General features: G+C 45.4%; 2 protein-coding genes and 1 long non-coding RNA gene across 4 annotated transcripts in view; 1 reads left to right on the forward strand and 2 right to left on the reverse strand.

Annotated features, from left to right (window-relative positions):
- Positions 1 to 5,017, reverse strand: part of arrb2a (arrestin, beta 2a) — a 19,163-nt gene extending 14,146 nt beyond the window's left edge. For both annotated transcript variants that reach the window (XM_030361807.1, XM_030361806.1), the window contains exon 1: positions 4,728 to 5,017. In XM_030361807.1, coding sequence (XP_030217667.1) covers positions 4,728 to 4,750 — 23 coding nt within the window. In that variant the 5' untranslated portion in view covers positions 4,751 to 5,017. The remainder of the gene's footprint in view (positions 1 to 4,727) is intronic.
- Positions 2,664 to 6,271, forward strand: LOC115547546 (uncharacterized). Its single transcript, XR_003977383.1, has 2 exons — positions 2,664 to 3,103; positions 5,566 to 6,271. It is a non-coding gene; the product is annotated as an uncharacterized LOC115547546 (long non-coding RNA).
- On the reverse strand, positions 5,214 to 17,294 carry ap4m1 (adaptor related protein complex 4 subunit mu 1). Its single transcript, XM_030361805.1, has 16 exons — positions 16,980 to 17,294; positions 16,594 to 16,653; positions 16,302 to 16,387; positions 16,045 to 16,151; positions 15,185 to 15,281; positions 14,926 to 15,036; positions 14,353 to 14,433; positions 14,093 to 14,155; positions 13,429 to 13,495; positions 12,035 to 12,088; positions 10,910 to 11,016; positions 10,305 to 10,396; positions 9,600 to 9,644; positions 8,726 to 8,776; positions 6,967 to 7,084; positions 5,214 to 5,737 (listed from the first exon to the last, which is right to left on the reverse strand). Exons 2-16 carry the CDS (start codon positions 16,649 to 16,651, stop codon positions 5,546 to 5,548), a joined length of 1,329 nt encoding a protein of 442 aa, XP_030217665.1. The 5' UTR covers positions 16,652 to 16,653; positions 16,980 to 17,294; the 3' UTR covers positions 5,214 to 5,545.
- Positions 17,295 to 17,404: the final 110 nt, after the last annotated feature.

Genomic DNA, 17,404 nt, shown 5'->3' on the forward strand with positions numbered 1-17,404 from the left:
ATGTCCCGGTGGTTTTGAGAGTGGCTGTGTGTGTGTGTGTGTGTGTGTGTGTGTGTGTGTGTGTGTGTGTGTGTGTGTGTGTGTGTGTGTGTGTGTGTGTGTGTGTGTGTGTGTGTGTGTGTGTGTGTGTGTGTGTGTGTGTGTGTGGGGGGGGTGGGAGAGAGAGGAAAGGGATGAAAAAAAAAAAGAAGATGACTCAAGTTTTTTGTCGCTCAACTTCTTCAAACAGAGTCAGACTAGAGCACAACAGAAGGCCTCAACTCCAGAAAGACGCTACGCTATCAGGCCCCTGCATGTGGCGGTCATGCTTAGCATCTTTTAACAATAAGATGTTGTTGTTCTAAAGCACGGGCCGCAAACTCAATACGCGTCCACCCGTCGCCTGTCTAGTAGTGGGAACGCAATGACAACTGAAACGACATGCGGTAAATCGTTTCCCATGATTACTGGGATTTCCTCAGGCCACAGTGAAAACCACTGGAATGTGGACCGTATCAAAGTCCACTCTGTGAGCACGGGCGAGGGCTGAAACCTGGCACTAGCATGAGTGCAGAAAGGAAGTTCTCATGGGGTAACTTAAGTTTACTTCCTGTGATGACTGATACCACAAAACAGGAACTAGAAATTGCAGAGGTTTCCACTTCCCCCCCAAAAGCAAACATTCTGGTCGGCGTTGATGGCGACCAGCAGGAACTCTGTTACCCCGTCTGACAGCCGACAGGCAGGAAAGACTATTTTCTTTTACACATTTCTTGCCTGCTTTGCGCCAATGGTTCAGAGTGCAGGTGCAAACAAACCCAGACTTTGTAGCACAAATGGACTGACACTTCGAACAGTCATCGAATAGCATGGTCCCCTGTTGCGTTATGGGATAGTAACAAATGTTATAGTTCTTCAAATCACTTCCTTCGGCTTAAACCTCAATTTTTGTTTCCCAGAGTAGTCAAACATTTCAGAGGCCTGCCACACATCTGTTGAATAATGGAATGCTCCGTCACTAATTCTGAAAAGGTGGTGTGTGTGTGTGTGTGTGTGTGTGTGTGTGTGTGTGTGTGTGTGTGTGTGTGTGTGTGTGTGTGTGTGTGTGTGGTTATCCATTATCGTAGAACTCCATGTCATATAGTTTGTAACTTTGAGGTTGATGGCCATGCCACCACCCGCCTCCAATTTTTTTTGATCAAAACTGTAAACAGTAAAATAAAAAATCCTCTGGGGTTGGAAGATTAACTGCGTGCTAGCGTTTTCAGTCCTACCCACTGTTCACAGGCATAACAACAACATTTGAAGTCACGACACTTACACTGTCCACCTCTGGATTAGATTAGTGCTGAATTAATTTGTTGACATCATTGTAATCACTAATTGATCGCCGATATTGTGTACACAATCAAAAACAAAAACATTGGCTACTCATAGATTCTGAAAAAAATCGATTCTACTCAGTTTGAACAACGAATGAATACGATATGTCTTTGTAGCTCTGACATGAGGTCATCCACAGTTGGAGCAGCCTTATGGAGGATCCTCTACAGCAGGGTTGGCTAGTTCTGTCCATAGCCCCCAGTGAGATGGGGGGGGGAGAATCACGGCAGTCATGCTCCAACATGGCTCACTGACACCTGGCGGCGGTGGCAGGTGACTAATGATGATCACTCACACACACATGTGCAACACAGGTGTCGGCGGATCACAGCCCCGACAAACATGTTACGTAGCACGGGGATTAAACGCAGTCCCACCCCAATTAGACAAGACTATAGACAGTGTGGAGGAGAACCATAAGCTTGCAGTGGCGCATTGATGTGCACTAATTCAAACCGAATGGCCCCCTCTCGAGTCGTATCAACGCTCTGTCGAGACGTAAACACGCCTCCGTTAAGCTCGTCGTTTTGGTGCCGTTGTGCTGAGTGCGTTTCCCTTCGGGGTTTCAGTTTGGCTGGCTACACTTGCGGGATAAAGTCCCCGTGTCCTCGGTGTGAACCCAGGTTAGTGTAATTGAATGAGGTCCCACGAGGTATAGTCGACATGCATGTGTAGACACGCATTCAACACACTCTCCAGACAGGGTTGTGTTTGAGAGAACTCTAGGGCTCACGCTTAGTATACCTTTAGCTTGGTAGACCTATAACTTCCCTACGGACCAAACAACCAAAGTGGTGCTTTTCCCCACCAGTTTGGTTGTGATATATAGGGTTAGGGTATAGGTACCAGGAAGCATTCAGTTCATTATTGAAGTGTTGTATTATATATAGTATATATAAATGGTAAATGGAATGCATTTATATAGCTCTTTTTCTGTAACAAGTGGCCACCCAAAGCACTTTACAATATTGCCCCACAATCAACCATTTCATACACACATTCACACACCGACGGCACGAGAAGTGCCGTCGGTGTGCCAGTATTATTGAGAAGTGGAAACCATCACGGCCGATTGTTGAAGCCAACATGGATTAGTTGCTTCTCTGTGGGGTTTTAAAAAAGGTGTTTTAGATACTCGCTTCAAAAAGACCCACCGTAAGGCCATCTACAAATACAGAGATGACATTCAGTTTTGGGGGCTCGGTCGCAAGAGGATTTCATGAGGCATTGCAAATCCTTTCATTAAGTTAAGTCTTTGGAAAGGGTTTGGTGTCTAGTTCTTACGGGACCTGATCCAGAGCTTCTCACAGGCTCTGTCCAGGTTTCACTCACCCCACCCCGGGGTGGCTGTCGTCATTGCGAACATTTCCGGTTTAACTGTGGTTGTTTTTGGCTTCGGCGCGGCCCTTCTGAGGCCCAGAGATGACGGCTAATAGGGATAACTTACGCAGTCCATGATGCCCACAACCATGGACACGCTGCCACACCGCATCGTCGTTTATCAGCCATCTGACCCAATAGCACCAATGTCTTATTTTAGCACAACATCGCCTCAGTTCCTCAATATCTGTCTGCAAGTCGCATGCAGCGGTTTAGAATTCTTTTGGGCACTCCTGTGCAGTCTTCGCCCTCAGTGATCACCAAGAGTAGTCTGATCTACGATGATCTTTTGTCTAACATACACAGCATCTGCCTGCGAATAAGAGACTTACAAACATCTGTCCTCTGATGTTTACATAAGGTCTGTTCATTTTTCACATGTTTGTTTGGTACTCTACAGCAATACTATCTACTCTTCTAATACAGATCTATGGAAACAGTGAGTAGGTCTGTACAAATACATGAGCTCCATAATGCAAACGACCAGCTTAAAGTGAGAGATAATATCATTGTACCATGACACTTATCCGACAACCATCTGTAGACATGTGGGTGTGATTAACCAACATTACACTGAATCCTCAACATAACAATACATAATTTAGAGGCTGGTTTCTGTCCGATGGAATTACAGAAAAGGGAATGCGATTGCTTACATTTGCAGTAGAGATGGAATGCATACCAATCATAATAACTAAATAGATGTAGTGGTTTGCAATCCATTGCCAGAGTGCACATATTAATTATATATTCAGTATTCACAGTAAATGGGAATACTATGAATTGTAATTTTGAATAATAGATTGACATTTTGTTAACCAGAAGCGTACCACTACAACCACGTTATAGCCCAAAGGTCTAACTTGCCATTAAGTCTACACGCCAGGCAGAGCAACGTGTAGACTATTGTAGTTTAATTCGTCACATGTCCGTTCTGTTAACGTTATACGACGTGAGGCTAATAGGTATATTATCAAGCCTAATTCACAGTTACAAACACACACACAGCGTGCACACGTCAGGTCGCTGCGCACCTTCTTTTGAAAATACAATTGCACGTCTAAATCTCAGGTTAAAAACAACAACTAAAAAAGGTGCATAGGATGGACATTTTTGGATGTCAGCAGCAGGAAGTCAGTGATCGGCGGACGCAGAGGATCTGTTATTTGTTTACATTAGGCATGCGTCTCAGCAGAATTAGCCCCGCGGGGAAGATGACGGCGACACTGGACGTCAAAGAGACGTCATCGTGATGTATAGAACAGAAAGGCTCTATTATTTAGGGCACCGTCCTATCAATTCATGGCTCAGTAATTACAATGCATTAAGTCAATTGTTATTACATGGGAAATACCGACAGCAGGAGCAGTCAAACACAACGGGGATAACGGATGATGTCGGGGGGTGGGAAAGGGAATCCCAAAGCATCCGAAAACGGAGAATGGATGAAATACTACAAGACCTAAATCAAATCATTGCCAAAGTGCAGATCACAACATATCCATTGTGCATCCATGGCCAATTTTTGCTCTCAAAAAATAGATCAAACTAGTGGCGTCCACACACGCATCACAAATCCACCCTAACGTTACTTAAAGACGAAACAAGGACAGCGATGCACTGAAACCCCAAGCAACGTCCCTTATCCATGCCCAGGCTTCCTATAAACACACATTACAACCACAGCATTAGGAAGCGAACCACTGTCAGTTGGCGTTGTCTACATAGCCGCGTTAGCTAGTCGCTTGTCAGCTAACCCCACCCAGATGCGTTCGCCTTCCCCCCGGGAGAGAGGGGCATTAGGCGACCAAAACAACATTATACCGAGGCATTCCCACACTGAGTTTCCCTAAATCTCCCTATAACGGGCACATCACTCGCCCCGAACCGTATAGAAAAGCGTGATTAACGCCACACTCCCCTGCAGCAGCAGCGCTAGCCATAGCAAAGTGCGTGAGGCTCCGCGTTAGCTGCATTCAGCCTACCTGGTGCCCGCCTTATCCCCCATCTCCACGGCAGGCGTGCAGTCTGGGAATAACCAAGAAATGAGCCCGGTCCTTGCGCTAAAACTGCTTTCTTTTTCCGACCGCGTTGTCCTTTAACATCTGTGCACATCCACCCGAGCGCTAGTTAATATGCTAATTGCATTCAGCACCGCCTTGTCCCTCGTTCGCTTCCGCAAAGACAGGAACTTGGGTTTCGGCGCGTCTTGTTGTGTACAGTAGCAGCTCGCGTTGCGCAAGGGCTGTCCGAGTCGAGGCGGAGATGTTAATGCTGCATGCAAACAATGTCATTGTTGTGTATGTACGTAAAGAACACACACACACACACACACGAAATGAGACGAAAATCGTGCAAGTGATGGGGGCGATGTGTGGTCAATTTGTGTATTTTGGGTGCAAGTAGCCGCTCTCTACTGTGATGCTGTTGTATGTCTATGTGGTGGAGCTGAAGTCACATTTGCACAAATGGTCAATGACCACATTTATTTACAAATCCTTGGTCAGTTACATACAGTCAGACAACAGGTGATCGTTTATATGGGAACACATAGTTTTAATTCCTTCTTTAAAAAAATAATAATTTAAATGATCAGATAAACTTAAAGCTGCAATCAGCAATTTTGCTCTCCCCACTTAGTTTTTATTAAATAGTCTAGTGTCATGGTTCTCATGTATTTGTTTGACTTCCGGCCATTGCTATACATCAAAATGGTTATTCAAACAAGAACCAATTTAATCAAAGCAAAGTGGCAGAGCCCAAAAGGGGGATAAGCTTTAATAACAAAAGTAATACTCTATTTTCATATCCTGATGGTGTAAGAGTCTGAGTGGGTGACGTAGCGGACCCAGCGCTGGGACGAGCCGGCTTGGACGGGGGTCAGGCGGAGGAAGCGGATCTGCAGTCCGGTGCAGGTGTACTTGGGCAGCTCGAAGCTCAGACCCACCGGTCCCACCTCCATCATGGAGGCTGAGCTCAGACCTGGAACCTCCAACTGGGAAAGAGAACGAACGGAAAGAAGGATCACAGGCGTTGGACAGACGCACAGACCGCATACATGCAAACTCAAACCCACATGTAATAAAAGGCTAAATACTTTGTTCATGTAAATCCTTTTCACTGATTACATCCAACATCAACAAGAGTTGAAGTACATTAGAAACACATTTTAAATGGCTCCAATGACATAATACTTCCATGTCTTCCTCTACAAGATGCCTGGTTCTTAATTTTATTTAAAGTTACAAAAGGATCTAAAAACGTCAAATGACAATGGCACATCACAGAGGGATGTATCCACTACACTCCTACCGTATACCCCGGGAGATGTGAAGAGAAAACAAAAGTATATGAAAAATAATATTTTAATATACATCACAGTCAGTTAATAAACTCAGACTTGGAAACAGTCAAGAGCTTTCACGTTGTATAGTTTGTACTTCCTCAAAGTCCGAAAGGCCGTAGCGTCATCCAGCTCCACAGGCAAGAGATAGACTGAAAGGACGTGACATTAAAATGGATTTGGTGAACAATCTTTCCTGGTGCTTTAAGTTAGCCTGAGATTTCTGTTGTGATGAATTTCATATATTTACTACATGCATTTGTAACATAACACACATAACAAAAATTCATGGTCAATGTATGTCGTGTCTCTAATCACTATTGGGGAACTCTACCGGAACAATGGAAACCACAATAACAGGCATCCGGTTTCTATTTTCTTGCAAAACACAGTCAAGCTACTGCAGAAACTGATTGCAAGAATGCAGCCTCATCAATACAGGAAAATAGGTCCTCATTCTATTAATAAATGCGATTCAAATTCAGCACGACATTCCTGTCATAGGTGGATATGTCCAGAGGATATCCTAACCTTCATTAAAGTGTACCAAGAGACCTAACTTGTTGATAGGCATTCAGCCAGCTACTAGACGTGTGCCTAATATAAGCAGATCCACTACCTCCCAGCGCACTTCTTGTTTGACATTATCTGTAAACCCCCCATTTCAACACGTTTGGAGAAGCATTTAGACTTCCAGTAAGAAGTAAAAGCACTTGCCCACGTATTCAGGAGTGGCCTTGCCTGTTTGTGAAGCATGTTTTCCTGGAAGTGTGCGGAAACCGTGGGTGTATAACACTCGTGTGGAGTGGGCAGAGTTTAAGACTAGAAAATCTTGCTTTGTGTGCGTGCGTGTTTGTAAGTGCTTGGGCGCGGCCCGTCACCTTAAAGAGTGCAGAGAGCTGGGCTCCTCCGGGGAAGCGGGGGATGTCCCAGTGCACCGCTCTGGTCTCTGCCCTCAGCTCAGCCTTCTGGTCCGGACTGCTGAGCTCCTGAGAGAGGCTGGGGGACCGGGAGCACACCGACACACATGGTTCTCGATCGGCTCTTTTAAATGCATCCGATCTCCACTGTGATTGTGCGCCTTTTCTCTTGTACAGTACTTTTTGCTGCATTGTAATGTAAGAGACAATATGCCGATAATTGATTTATGATAAATATTTAATTTAAAATGATAAAAAAAATGCTAATAGCAATTTTATGTTAATTCATAATGTGTAAAACTGTTAAAATGCATAATTTAGTGAGGTATAAATGGCAAATATGTTATTCTCTATGTTTTGGGATTTTTACGCAATGACGTCACTGTATAGTTTTCACGGTAACGGCAGTAATGTAATTCAGTTTGGAGTCTGACATTGATCGAAGCTACACAGTTTTTTGGCCGTGCGACCGTAGTTTATATCGTTGAAGACATGTATTTTGTTTGAAGACTTTCAAGTAAACATTTAAAAATGAAGGAACATTGTTTGTCTTTTCGCCCGCGTTGCAAACGCTGTTAGCTGACTCCAACAGGTGGTACAGAGGACGAGTAGGAGTGAGACGGAGTGCCACTATAGTCATGGTGCTATAATAATAATAAAGATTATTCTTATTTCTATTATTAACAACAGTGTGTGAGTGACCCATCTGGGATATACTCCCCAAAAAATAAAATACAAGTATATATACCCAAGGGCCGAAAAACGACAACAAGATTAAAGTGTATAAGGAAACCGCCTTCCAACGGGGAGCCTTCCCTATGGGGAAGAGCTACGGCTTGCCGCAGTGGAGAAGGTTCTCCAGAGATGAGTACGAGAACGATGGATACATCTCCACTTCTACAGGGGACGGATCAGCGCAGAGGGGATAGGATTCATCTGGGTGGAGAGTGGAGCAAGACAAACCCCTAAACCCCACCTCCACCACCCTACACTATCTAGCCCACCAGAGAGTACTACACCTAACAGGATTATGGATCAGCTAAAAACAAATATTGACATTTCTTTTTGTATCCTAGCCTTGTTACTCAGCCTTGATTGACAGATGGCCTCCGGGTCCATTTCTATTCCACGACATTGAGGTCTATTATTATTTATTTATTGCTATAGGTCTGCTATTGTAGACGGTATACATTGTTTAGCTTGCTCTGGAAGCATGCATGTATTATTAATGGAATTCCTTCGAATAGATCCCTAGCAAAGGGTTGGTATAAATACAGTGAACAGCCTAGTAGGTCTCAGTCCTGCTCAAAAAGGGTGAACTCAACCACACCACAAAAGCTGTTTGTAAAAACATGCACGCACACACACGCACACGCACACACACACACACACACACAGAACACACACAGCACACACACACAGCAGAGCTGAACAAGAATATAAATCACGACAATACCAGAGTGAATGGTATGTGACATGGTTCACTTTAAAATGATTCTCCCCAGACGAACAAAACTCCTAATAGTGACGGGCCAAAGGGCGGTCACCCCCCTCCCCACCGTCGCTAGTTTGGTTTCTCATGCTGGTTTTACATGCACACTGATTTCCATAGTCAAAGTGTTCCGGGGTGTGTGTGTTTCTTTGAGCGGATGCTCATTTGAAAGAGTGCGTCAGTGTGTGTTTGTGTGGGATTTGTGATTTTTAAAGCAGACAAGCTCACCTCAGGGATCCCTTAGGCACAGGCACCGTCACGGACACGTTGATGGCGGAGCTGAGAGCGAGAGAGCGAGAGAGGGAGAACAAAAGGGAGCGAGAGAGAGAGGGAGAGGCAGAGGTAGGGAGAGAGAGAGGGAGAGCAAGAGAGAGCAAGAGAGAGAGAGAGAGAGAGGCGCGAGCAAGAGAGAGCGAGAGAGAGAGGGAGGGCAAGAGAGAGAGAGAGAGAGAGAGAGAGAGAGAGAGAGAGAGGGAGAGCAAGAGAGAGAGAGAGAGAGGGAGAGCAAGAGAGAGCGAAAGAGAGAGAGAGGGAGAGCGAGAGAGAGGGAGAGCGAGAGAGAGAGGGAGAGCAAGAGAGAGCGAGAGAGACGGAGGCAGACGCAGCTTTTAGGAACGGCTTCACTTCACCAACCGAAAGAATGTCATGCACTTCCAGCGTCCGACGAATGCAAACTTGCCGATCGTGTTTATCAAATAATTATTCAAACATTGGCGTCAAATGCTGTGTCTTCGCAGGAATACATTTGGACATACCGTGTGAGTGTGTGTGTGTGTGTGTGTGTTTGTACGTGCACGTCAGTGCGTGTAAACACAAGCGACCTTTGCCTTGGCTCATCTTGCTCTGAGATGCTTCGCCGCAACGTAAACACAGCATCGGGCCGGACATTATTTACAGTGAGAGGCGGTGGGAGGTTGAGAGGAGACACAGAGCCCTGGGAATAAGGGCAACCCGATTGATGGAAGAGGCACAACGCAAACAGAAAGATATAGAGAGGGGGGGGGGGAAGAGAGAGAGAGAGAGAGAGAGAGAGAGAGAGAGAGAGAGAGAGAGAGAGAGAGAGAGAGAGAGGCTTTCTTGTCGAGAAAGAAAGAGAATTTACCTCTTTGGAGGGAGGTCACAGCGTAGCTTCAAGTACATCAGGAGCCTACAGAGAATGTAGACAGATGAGAGATGAGAGAGGGGAGAGGAGAGAGAGAGAAAACATCACCAGAAAGACTCGTAACATTCCCCCTCCAGTGTTTTGTTCCATAAAAAGAGTGGTACCAGTGCTTATCAAAGATGCTTTGTGTTGTCCAGAATATTTATTGTCATCGTCGATGCACTTTTTTTTATGGCCAGTTGTTATGAGGTCATAATATTCCATTATCCAAAACGACTCTGATGTCTGCTTTGGATGAAGCGGCCGTCCTCTTGGCTGGAGGGCGGCTTCGGACCGACCACAGCATGTGGCCGCGTAATACGGCTCCTAATTCATCCACTATCGCCTTGTCAAAATGATTTACACTAAATTGCATCCAGTACATTAGGACAGATAAACCGATAAAACGGCCATGCCCTTTGGGTCCTCCGCTCTGAGAGGGTCCCTGAGAGACGCTTTTAGACAGATCTTACAAAAGGCCAAGTTCGAGATGAATTATTCCTATTCTAATCATCATCATCATCAGCATGAAACAAACGGCTCGGCCCATGGGGAGCCTGCCCGGGTTGGAGGGGGTCTCCGCCATGGGGTCTGTGGATCTCCGCCATGGGGTCTGTGGGTTTGTGGGTCTTTTTGATGTGAGGGAGGTGAGAGAGGAGCCCCTACCTGCCCCCGTTGTCCCTCTCTATGGTGGGGAAGAGGCGGAAGGGCGGAGCCGACGGCAGCTCGTCACTCAGCAGGTACTGCATCACCACATGCTGCATACGCACGCACACACGCACACGCACGCACGCAGGCGCACGCACGCACACAGGAAGGGAACAAGGGCAGAGAGGGGATGGGGAGAGAGAGAGTGAGAGTGAGAGTGAGAGTGAGAGAGAGAGAGAGAGAGAGAGAGAGAGAGAGGGGGAGAGGGAGAGGGAGAGAGAGAGAGAGAGAAAGAGAGAGGGAGAGAGAGAGAAAACAACAAAGTTGAAGAGGATGTTGGAAGGTGATATGTACAAATGAGTTGCGTGATGACGAGCGAAACTTGTTTTGCATTTGTGCAAATAAGTGGAGTGTGTGTACGCTTTCGTGTGTGAGTGAGAGTGAGTGAGTGCAGGAGAGAAATGCTTTTTGCAAATACCCTAAGATACACAAAGAGAGGAGAGGGAGAAATAAAGAAAGAAATGACGGGGGACAAAACAAACCAAACAACAAAAAGGGAAAAAAATACAGAAAGAAAGAGAGAGAGAAAAGAAAGTTAGGGGGACTCATTGCGTGTGGATCACCTCTCCCTGGCTGGGGCAGACTTTGAGGATCCTGTGCTGGTCAAACTCGTCCAGTTTGACGGCTTGATGGAAGCTACACTCGTCCACCCGCACAGCGGCACCGTAACCTGGGAGCGGGGGGAACAAACAGAGAGAGAACATTAGCCTTTCAACCTCAGCCAAGTCTTAATGTAGCTTATGTGGATGCCAAGGATGCTAGGATGCTAACATGGAACTGTTCAAACAAAGAAGTATATGGAAATCGAATGTCGTTTCACAAACGTGAGGCATCATGTTTTGGTCATTTTAAGGGAACCCTCTTATCATTCATCAAGACAAAACAACTGGCTATCATGAAAGTCTATGTATTACTTTTGTGAGAGGGCAATACCAATTAAAGACCACAATCTATTATGTTGAATTATTTTCCAGCCTTCATGGATGACTACACATAAATAACGATGGCAGAATGTCTAACCCTATCCCTAAATTGGCATTGTTAACTAAATAAGTTGATAATACAAAATGAGATAATACATCAAATGGAAAATCTGCTATTAAAGTACGGAATATAGAAATAGAGACTTCCCTACTGAACATGACAATGTAATGTTAAGATGTATTATGCCGAAATAAGTAAATTGTGAATGTATTTTAAGTACCCATATTGTATAGTATCAAGCCCCTTATTTGTAGCGAATGAAGACAGATGAATCAAAGCTTTTTATTGAATATATATATAATGGGATGGGAAATAATTATTGCTAATATAACGAAGAATGCTTTATTCTGCCAAATGGAGGAGTGCAGTGGGTATTCAGCAGGTTTAATAACTAACATATGATTGATATTATACGATTATGGAACCATTTGGCTTCCCCATTATTCCCATTATTTTGCATAATGTGGGCATCATAGTCACTCTTCCCGTTCTCTATATTCGATCTAGAACAACAACAGCATGGTCGTTATGAACGCAAATAACAAAACAAAATGCTCTTCATACAAATTGACTTTTTAAGTCGACAACCACGTCGATTTTCTCAGAGGCATAATATCGAATATGTGTAAAGATTCAGTGTGTGCATGTGTCGAGGGGGGGAGTCCTGTGTGTGTGTGCGTGTGTGTCCTTTGTTTAAACCTCACCTCTAAGCTGTGATTTGCCGATGCTGAACTCTTCGTTGAGACCAATGCGCATCTCTGTCCGCCCAAGCAGACAGAGAGAGAGAGAGAGAGAGAGAGAGAGAAAGAGAGAGTTCACCATTATGTTAGCGCGCGCGCGTGTGTGCATGCGCGTGTGCGTGTGTGTGTGTGTTTGTGTGTGAGTTGTGAGCGTCTGTGCGCGTGTGTGCGAGTGCCTGCATGTGCAGGAACACACACACTCATAATACCATACTTGTGGAGAAGTGTACAATGCGGAGAAGTCATTTTAATTGCGGGCACAAAATAACAGCCTCTCTTTTCCACCGGATAATAATAGCGGGGAGTGGGTAACAGAGGCGGTTTAAGGGAGGTGTGGGGGAGGGGGAGGGGGAGGGGGAGGGGGAGGGGGAGGGGGAGGGGAGAAAACCAGGTGTTTCAGTTAGGCCCCGTCCACACGAAGCCGAAACGGGCGAAACCGTTACGGTTTCGATCTATCCGGTTTCGAAGTATCTCCGTAAAGACGAAGCCAAGCGAAACCGGGTAGACCTGTAGAAACAGTGTAGTACACAAGCCAGGCCCATAAGGGGCGCTGCTTCTGCTACAGTAATCCAGAAGGAAAATAAATAAGAAAAGAGGCGAGCATGTGCATAAAGGGTGAGACTCCGCGGGCTTAACAGTCATTGGCTAGAGGATCGAAGGGGGGGGGGGCGATGACGTCATGGTTTGCGGTTTCAGTCGGTTTCAGGCGTCCACACGAATCCAAAACGAAACCGGGTAGATTTGAAACCACCTCCGAGGGTGGTTTCAGAAGTTTGCGGTTTCGGTCAGCGGATTCGCCGGCTTCGTGTGGACGGAAGGCCGAACCGTACAAGACCTTTGCGGTTTCGCCATGAAATCGGCTTCGTGTGGACGGGGCCTTAGACACCGTTCACACGAAGCCGAAACGGGCGAAACCGTTACGGTTTCGATCTATCCGGTTTCAAAGTATCTCCGTAAAGACGAAGCCAAGCGAAACCGGGTAGATCTGTAGAAACGCTGTAGTACACATTCCAGGCCCATAAGGGGCGCCTCTTCTGGTACAGAAATCCAGAACAAATGAAATAAGAAGAAGAGGCGAGCATGCGCATAAAGGCTGCCCTTATGCGCATGCTCGCATGTGATTTCTGAGACTCAGCGGGCTTAAGAGCCATTGGCTAGAAGGTCGAGGGGTGGGGCGATGACGTCATGGTTTGCGGTTTCAGTCGGTTTCAGGCGTGTGGACGGAAGGCCGAACCGTACAAGACCTTTGCGGTTTCGCCATGAAATCGGCTTCGTGTGGACGGGGCCTTAATCTCCGGCGCCTCCCTCCCTCTCCCACTGATGATCAGGCTAAGTGGAATTAAAAAGTGTGAACTCACCCAAGCAGCTGGGCATGTAGCACTTCACCCTGATCTGCCCTTCCACGTCCACCTTCATCAGGACTCCCTGCAGCGCCGAAGGACATTACAATACATACGGCCGGAGCTGCACCGCCGTGGCCGCACTTTATAGCACAGTGTCCTTGTTACAGCGGCGTTACACATGTAATAAGCAACGTTAAGGCCTGTAGCAGCTTGTACTTGATGTTGTAAAGTAAGGGAACAGCCTCAACCTTACCCTGACCGTAGTCTAGAGGGGGACTTGCACTTCAGCCTTTTCTATAACCGTAACCCGCGACCCTTTCCGAACTGTTCTATTACATATTAAGTGCATGATGTATCATGTTGTTAGATTGCGTGAGTGTAATGCATTGCCACCTATTTCATTACACAGATATTTATGTAATAATAAATAGAGCATATAATGAATGATTCAAAGCGATCATTGCATACATTGTTATGTACTCGTGTACGTAGTAAATGTAGTAGTGGTACGTGTTCATAGCCTATAATGCTGGTGTATGAACTGTTTTAAGTGAAGACCCGTGTGAAAGACTTCAATACATAGTTTGTGCCGTTGCCGATTGGACAATTTTTAGGAAAAACCCACGTCAAACTGTGCAGACGGTGTCCTTCAAAAGAGGAACGCTGAGGTTTCACTTACGTTCGACCCGATGACGACCGACATTCTCTCAACGACGTCGACAAATATCTCACTCTTCCCACCCTGGAGGAAACAAACAGTCCAGGGAGACAAGGGGATCAACACAGGCTTTGTGTCCTGTTGGTGTTTTTTTTTTTTTATATGCATAACTTAAGAACTTCGAACAAGGCTTTGAGCAGCGACTCACGCACACACACACACACGTGCACGAACGCATGCGCACGCACACACACACACAAACAAACACACACACAGCCTACCTGGTCCCCACGGCTTGACATGATGGGTCTGGCCGCTGCTGCACTCGGGGCAACTTTACTCTGTTGGGTCTCTGCTCCAAACTACACACACAAACAGAACACAAACTCACAACACAAACTCATACAAGCTCAGCAGCCCAACACAATTCAAGCTCCACACACAAACCAAACCCAAGCTCAACACACACACAGAACTCATCTCGACACACAAACAGAACACAAACAAATTAATACAAGCTCAGCAGCCCAACACAATTCAAGCTCCACACACAAACCAAACCCAAGCTCAACACACAAACAGAACTCGTCTCAACACACAAACACAACACATCTTAACACACAAACCGAATAAGAGCCGACATACAATCGTGTTTACGTTGTTTAGTATTGTATACATTGCATCGTATTTTTATTGTATAGCATTGTTTCTGTATCTTAGTATTAGTAGTATAGTAGTAGCAGTAGTATAGCATACTTGTTTTAGTATCAGCAGTAGAATATTGTGATGGATTAATGCATCACAATGCTACTGATGAGCCGACTGTACGGGCTGAGGGAGAACGCCCTACTCACCAGCCCCACATTACTGAGATCAAACAGGCTGAAGGGTTTGGAGGTCACTGCCTCCGTCTGGATAAAGTTCTTCAAGATGTCAGTAGAGGTGGTCTGGATGTAGCCATTGTCCTGGGGGATGGAGTGTGACAAAGAGAGGGATGGGCGAGAGAGATACACAAGATATACAGAGGAGGGAAAATCAGCCGATGGTCGATTTTTCGAGTTTAAAAATAGCAGAGCCAAGTTCATATTTGGACTGTAGCGAAGAGAGGCTCACCACCACCTCGTCCAACAGCTCGTAGATAAGGGCAAAGTTCATCCGTACGGACTTCTCTGACAAGCTGCCACAGTAGTCCTTTATGAGAGTTGTCAACCTGGGGGCGAAGATGGAACAGAAATACCATCCACATACAAATAGTTCACTAGTCTGAACACTGTCTTAACATCTACATCCCTTGGCCTTTCATATCCTCTTCATGGGAAACGGACTTCATTCATATAGCGCCTTTCTTTACTTTACATTGTGCTTCCTAACCTTTGGTCCCTCGAAGCGCTTTACAATTAGTGCCTCACTTCACACGTTCATATAACTACAGTGATGTCCAGCATGCAGGGCGACAGCCAGTTCATCGGGTGTAGTTAGTGTTGGGTGTCTTGTCATTTGGCTTATGGCTAAAACATACGGCTAACCTTGAATCAACTGGCAGATATTTTGACACCAGTGATCCACAATGGCTTCTGTTCAGTTTTGAGACCGAATGTGAAACACACTGCTCTGTGTTTTCTGCAACATCATTTTCCCCATTTGATATCCTGCTTGCTGTTTCGATCGGAATGATGTTTGATAGAAAAATGTTGATAGAAACAGGAAGATAAACAGCAACACAACTGGACCACATAAATGATAGTGTAGTTTACACAATATAGTAAACTACACTCTTCCACCTCAAAAACAAAGCCATGCTTGTTTCAGATTAGAATGAAAATCATATCATGAACGCATAATCATTCTATTCCCATCTCCATACATCCTGACAATACAGTTGAGATATGTCTAGTTATAGTTCCCGGCTACAAAGCACCCTCTTCTGAAGTAAGATATTAGCTGGGTGAGTGGAAACCCCCATGGCCTCCTACCTGTTGAGGAACTCAACAAGGGTGAACGGGGATGAGTCTGCAGTCGTCGTGACAACCCAGTAGAGGCCCCCTTGTCTGATGTGCACAAAGTGTAGCTCCTTGTGACTCTAGGGAAACATGAAAGACGTCATTACCAGGTAATGCCACACCTCGCTTCTCAAATGTTGATAAAGGTGTAGAAGCAATACCAAAGGAAGTATGGAGAAAAAAATTCAATGTAAATAAGGGTTGTTATTGTGCACTTGCTCAGTATTCACCATGACTACAGGCGGCTGATCCCCCGTCAGCGCGGTCACCTTCTCGTAGAAAACTGTGACCGCATCCTTGCCCACTTCCCCGCGGACTGAAGATTGGTTGTGATTAAGGACGTTCACACACAGCCCACGGAAGAGCAGAACTCCTCCGTTCCTAATGGCAATCACAACCAAGCTAATCAGAAAATGCTCCCCAACAGGGTTGATGAAGGTGTGCTTGGCATTATATGAAGACAATAACAATAAACCATTGAGAATAATGTTACATGTGAATCCCAAACATAATAGAGGATACAGTCTTTGTAGATGAGGTGATCGCCCTTGGAGGACAAAATGAAGATCTGGGAGATCATCCCTGGATAGGAGAGAGAGAAAGAATGAAAGTTTAAAAATAATCGAAAAAGAGAAGGGTGAGAGGCGAGGGCAATACGAGTATGAAGTCATTGGTATTGTAGCCTATTTCCTGACCTTTGGTTGGACCTTGCTATAGTTGTCTACGTCTGTTTAAAACACTTTGGTACACAAGTTAATGTCGCAGGAAACCCCTTGAGTACATGCATGACAATAGGTCAACAGAATAGAAGGCGACGAGATGAAAATTGAATGGTGGTTTGATTTCACATGCATGTTACGTACTGGAGTCACTTCGATTGTGAATAATAGAGTTGCTCCGCCACTTACTTATAGTTGTTGATGAGGACAAGACAACGAGAACAGCTATGGTTTCTTTGTACTCTCCCCAGTCATGTCTCTATAACATATTTGGGTCACCCGAAGATACATCAAAGTCAGCAGAGAGAAGCTGGAGCAGTTCTGCCGGATGCGCATGTAACCGCAGTCCCCGATGTATTATAAATAATATCTGACAGGTGTAATCGCAGGTTATTCTGCGTCTTAAAAAATAGGCAAATTGCTTGCTAGCTTGCAGTTTCTACTCATGTTTGTTTACAAGAACACCAGAAAAAAGGCTATGGTCCGGAGACAGCTTTTGATAGGTGGTCCCACAGCGCCTCCTCCGGCATTAGCTAGACATCCGTTTATATTATAGATAAACCACGTACAACCTTTAAGGAATATTCGGGGAATAATATCTTATTGATTATTGA

Source organism: Gadus morhua, chromosome 7, assembly GCF_902167405.1.
Source record: "Gadus morhua chromosome 7, gadMor3.0, whole genome shotgun sequence".
Taxonomy (NCBI): Eukaryota; Metazoa; Chordata; class Actinopteri; order Gadiformes; family Gadidae; genus Gadus; species Gadus morhua.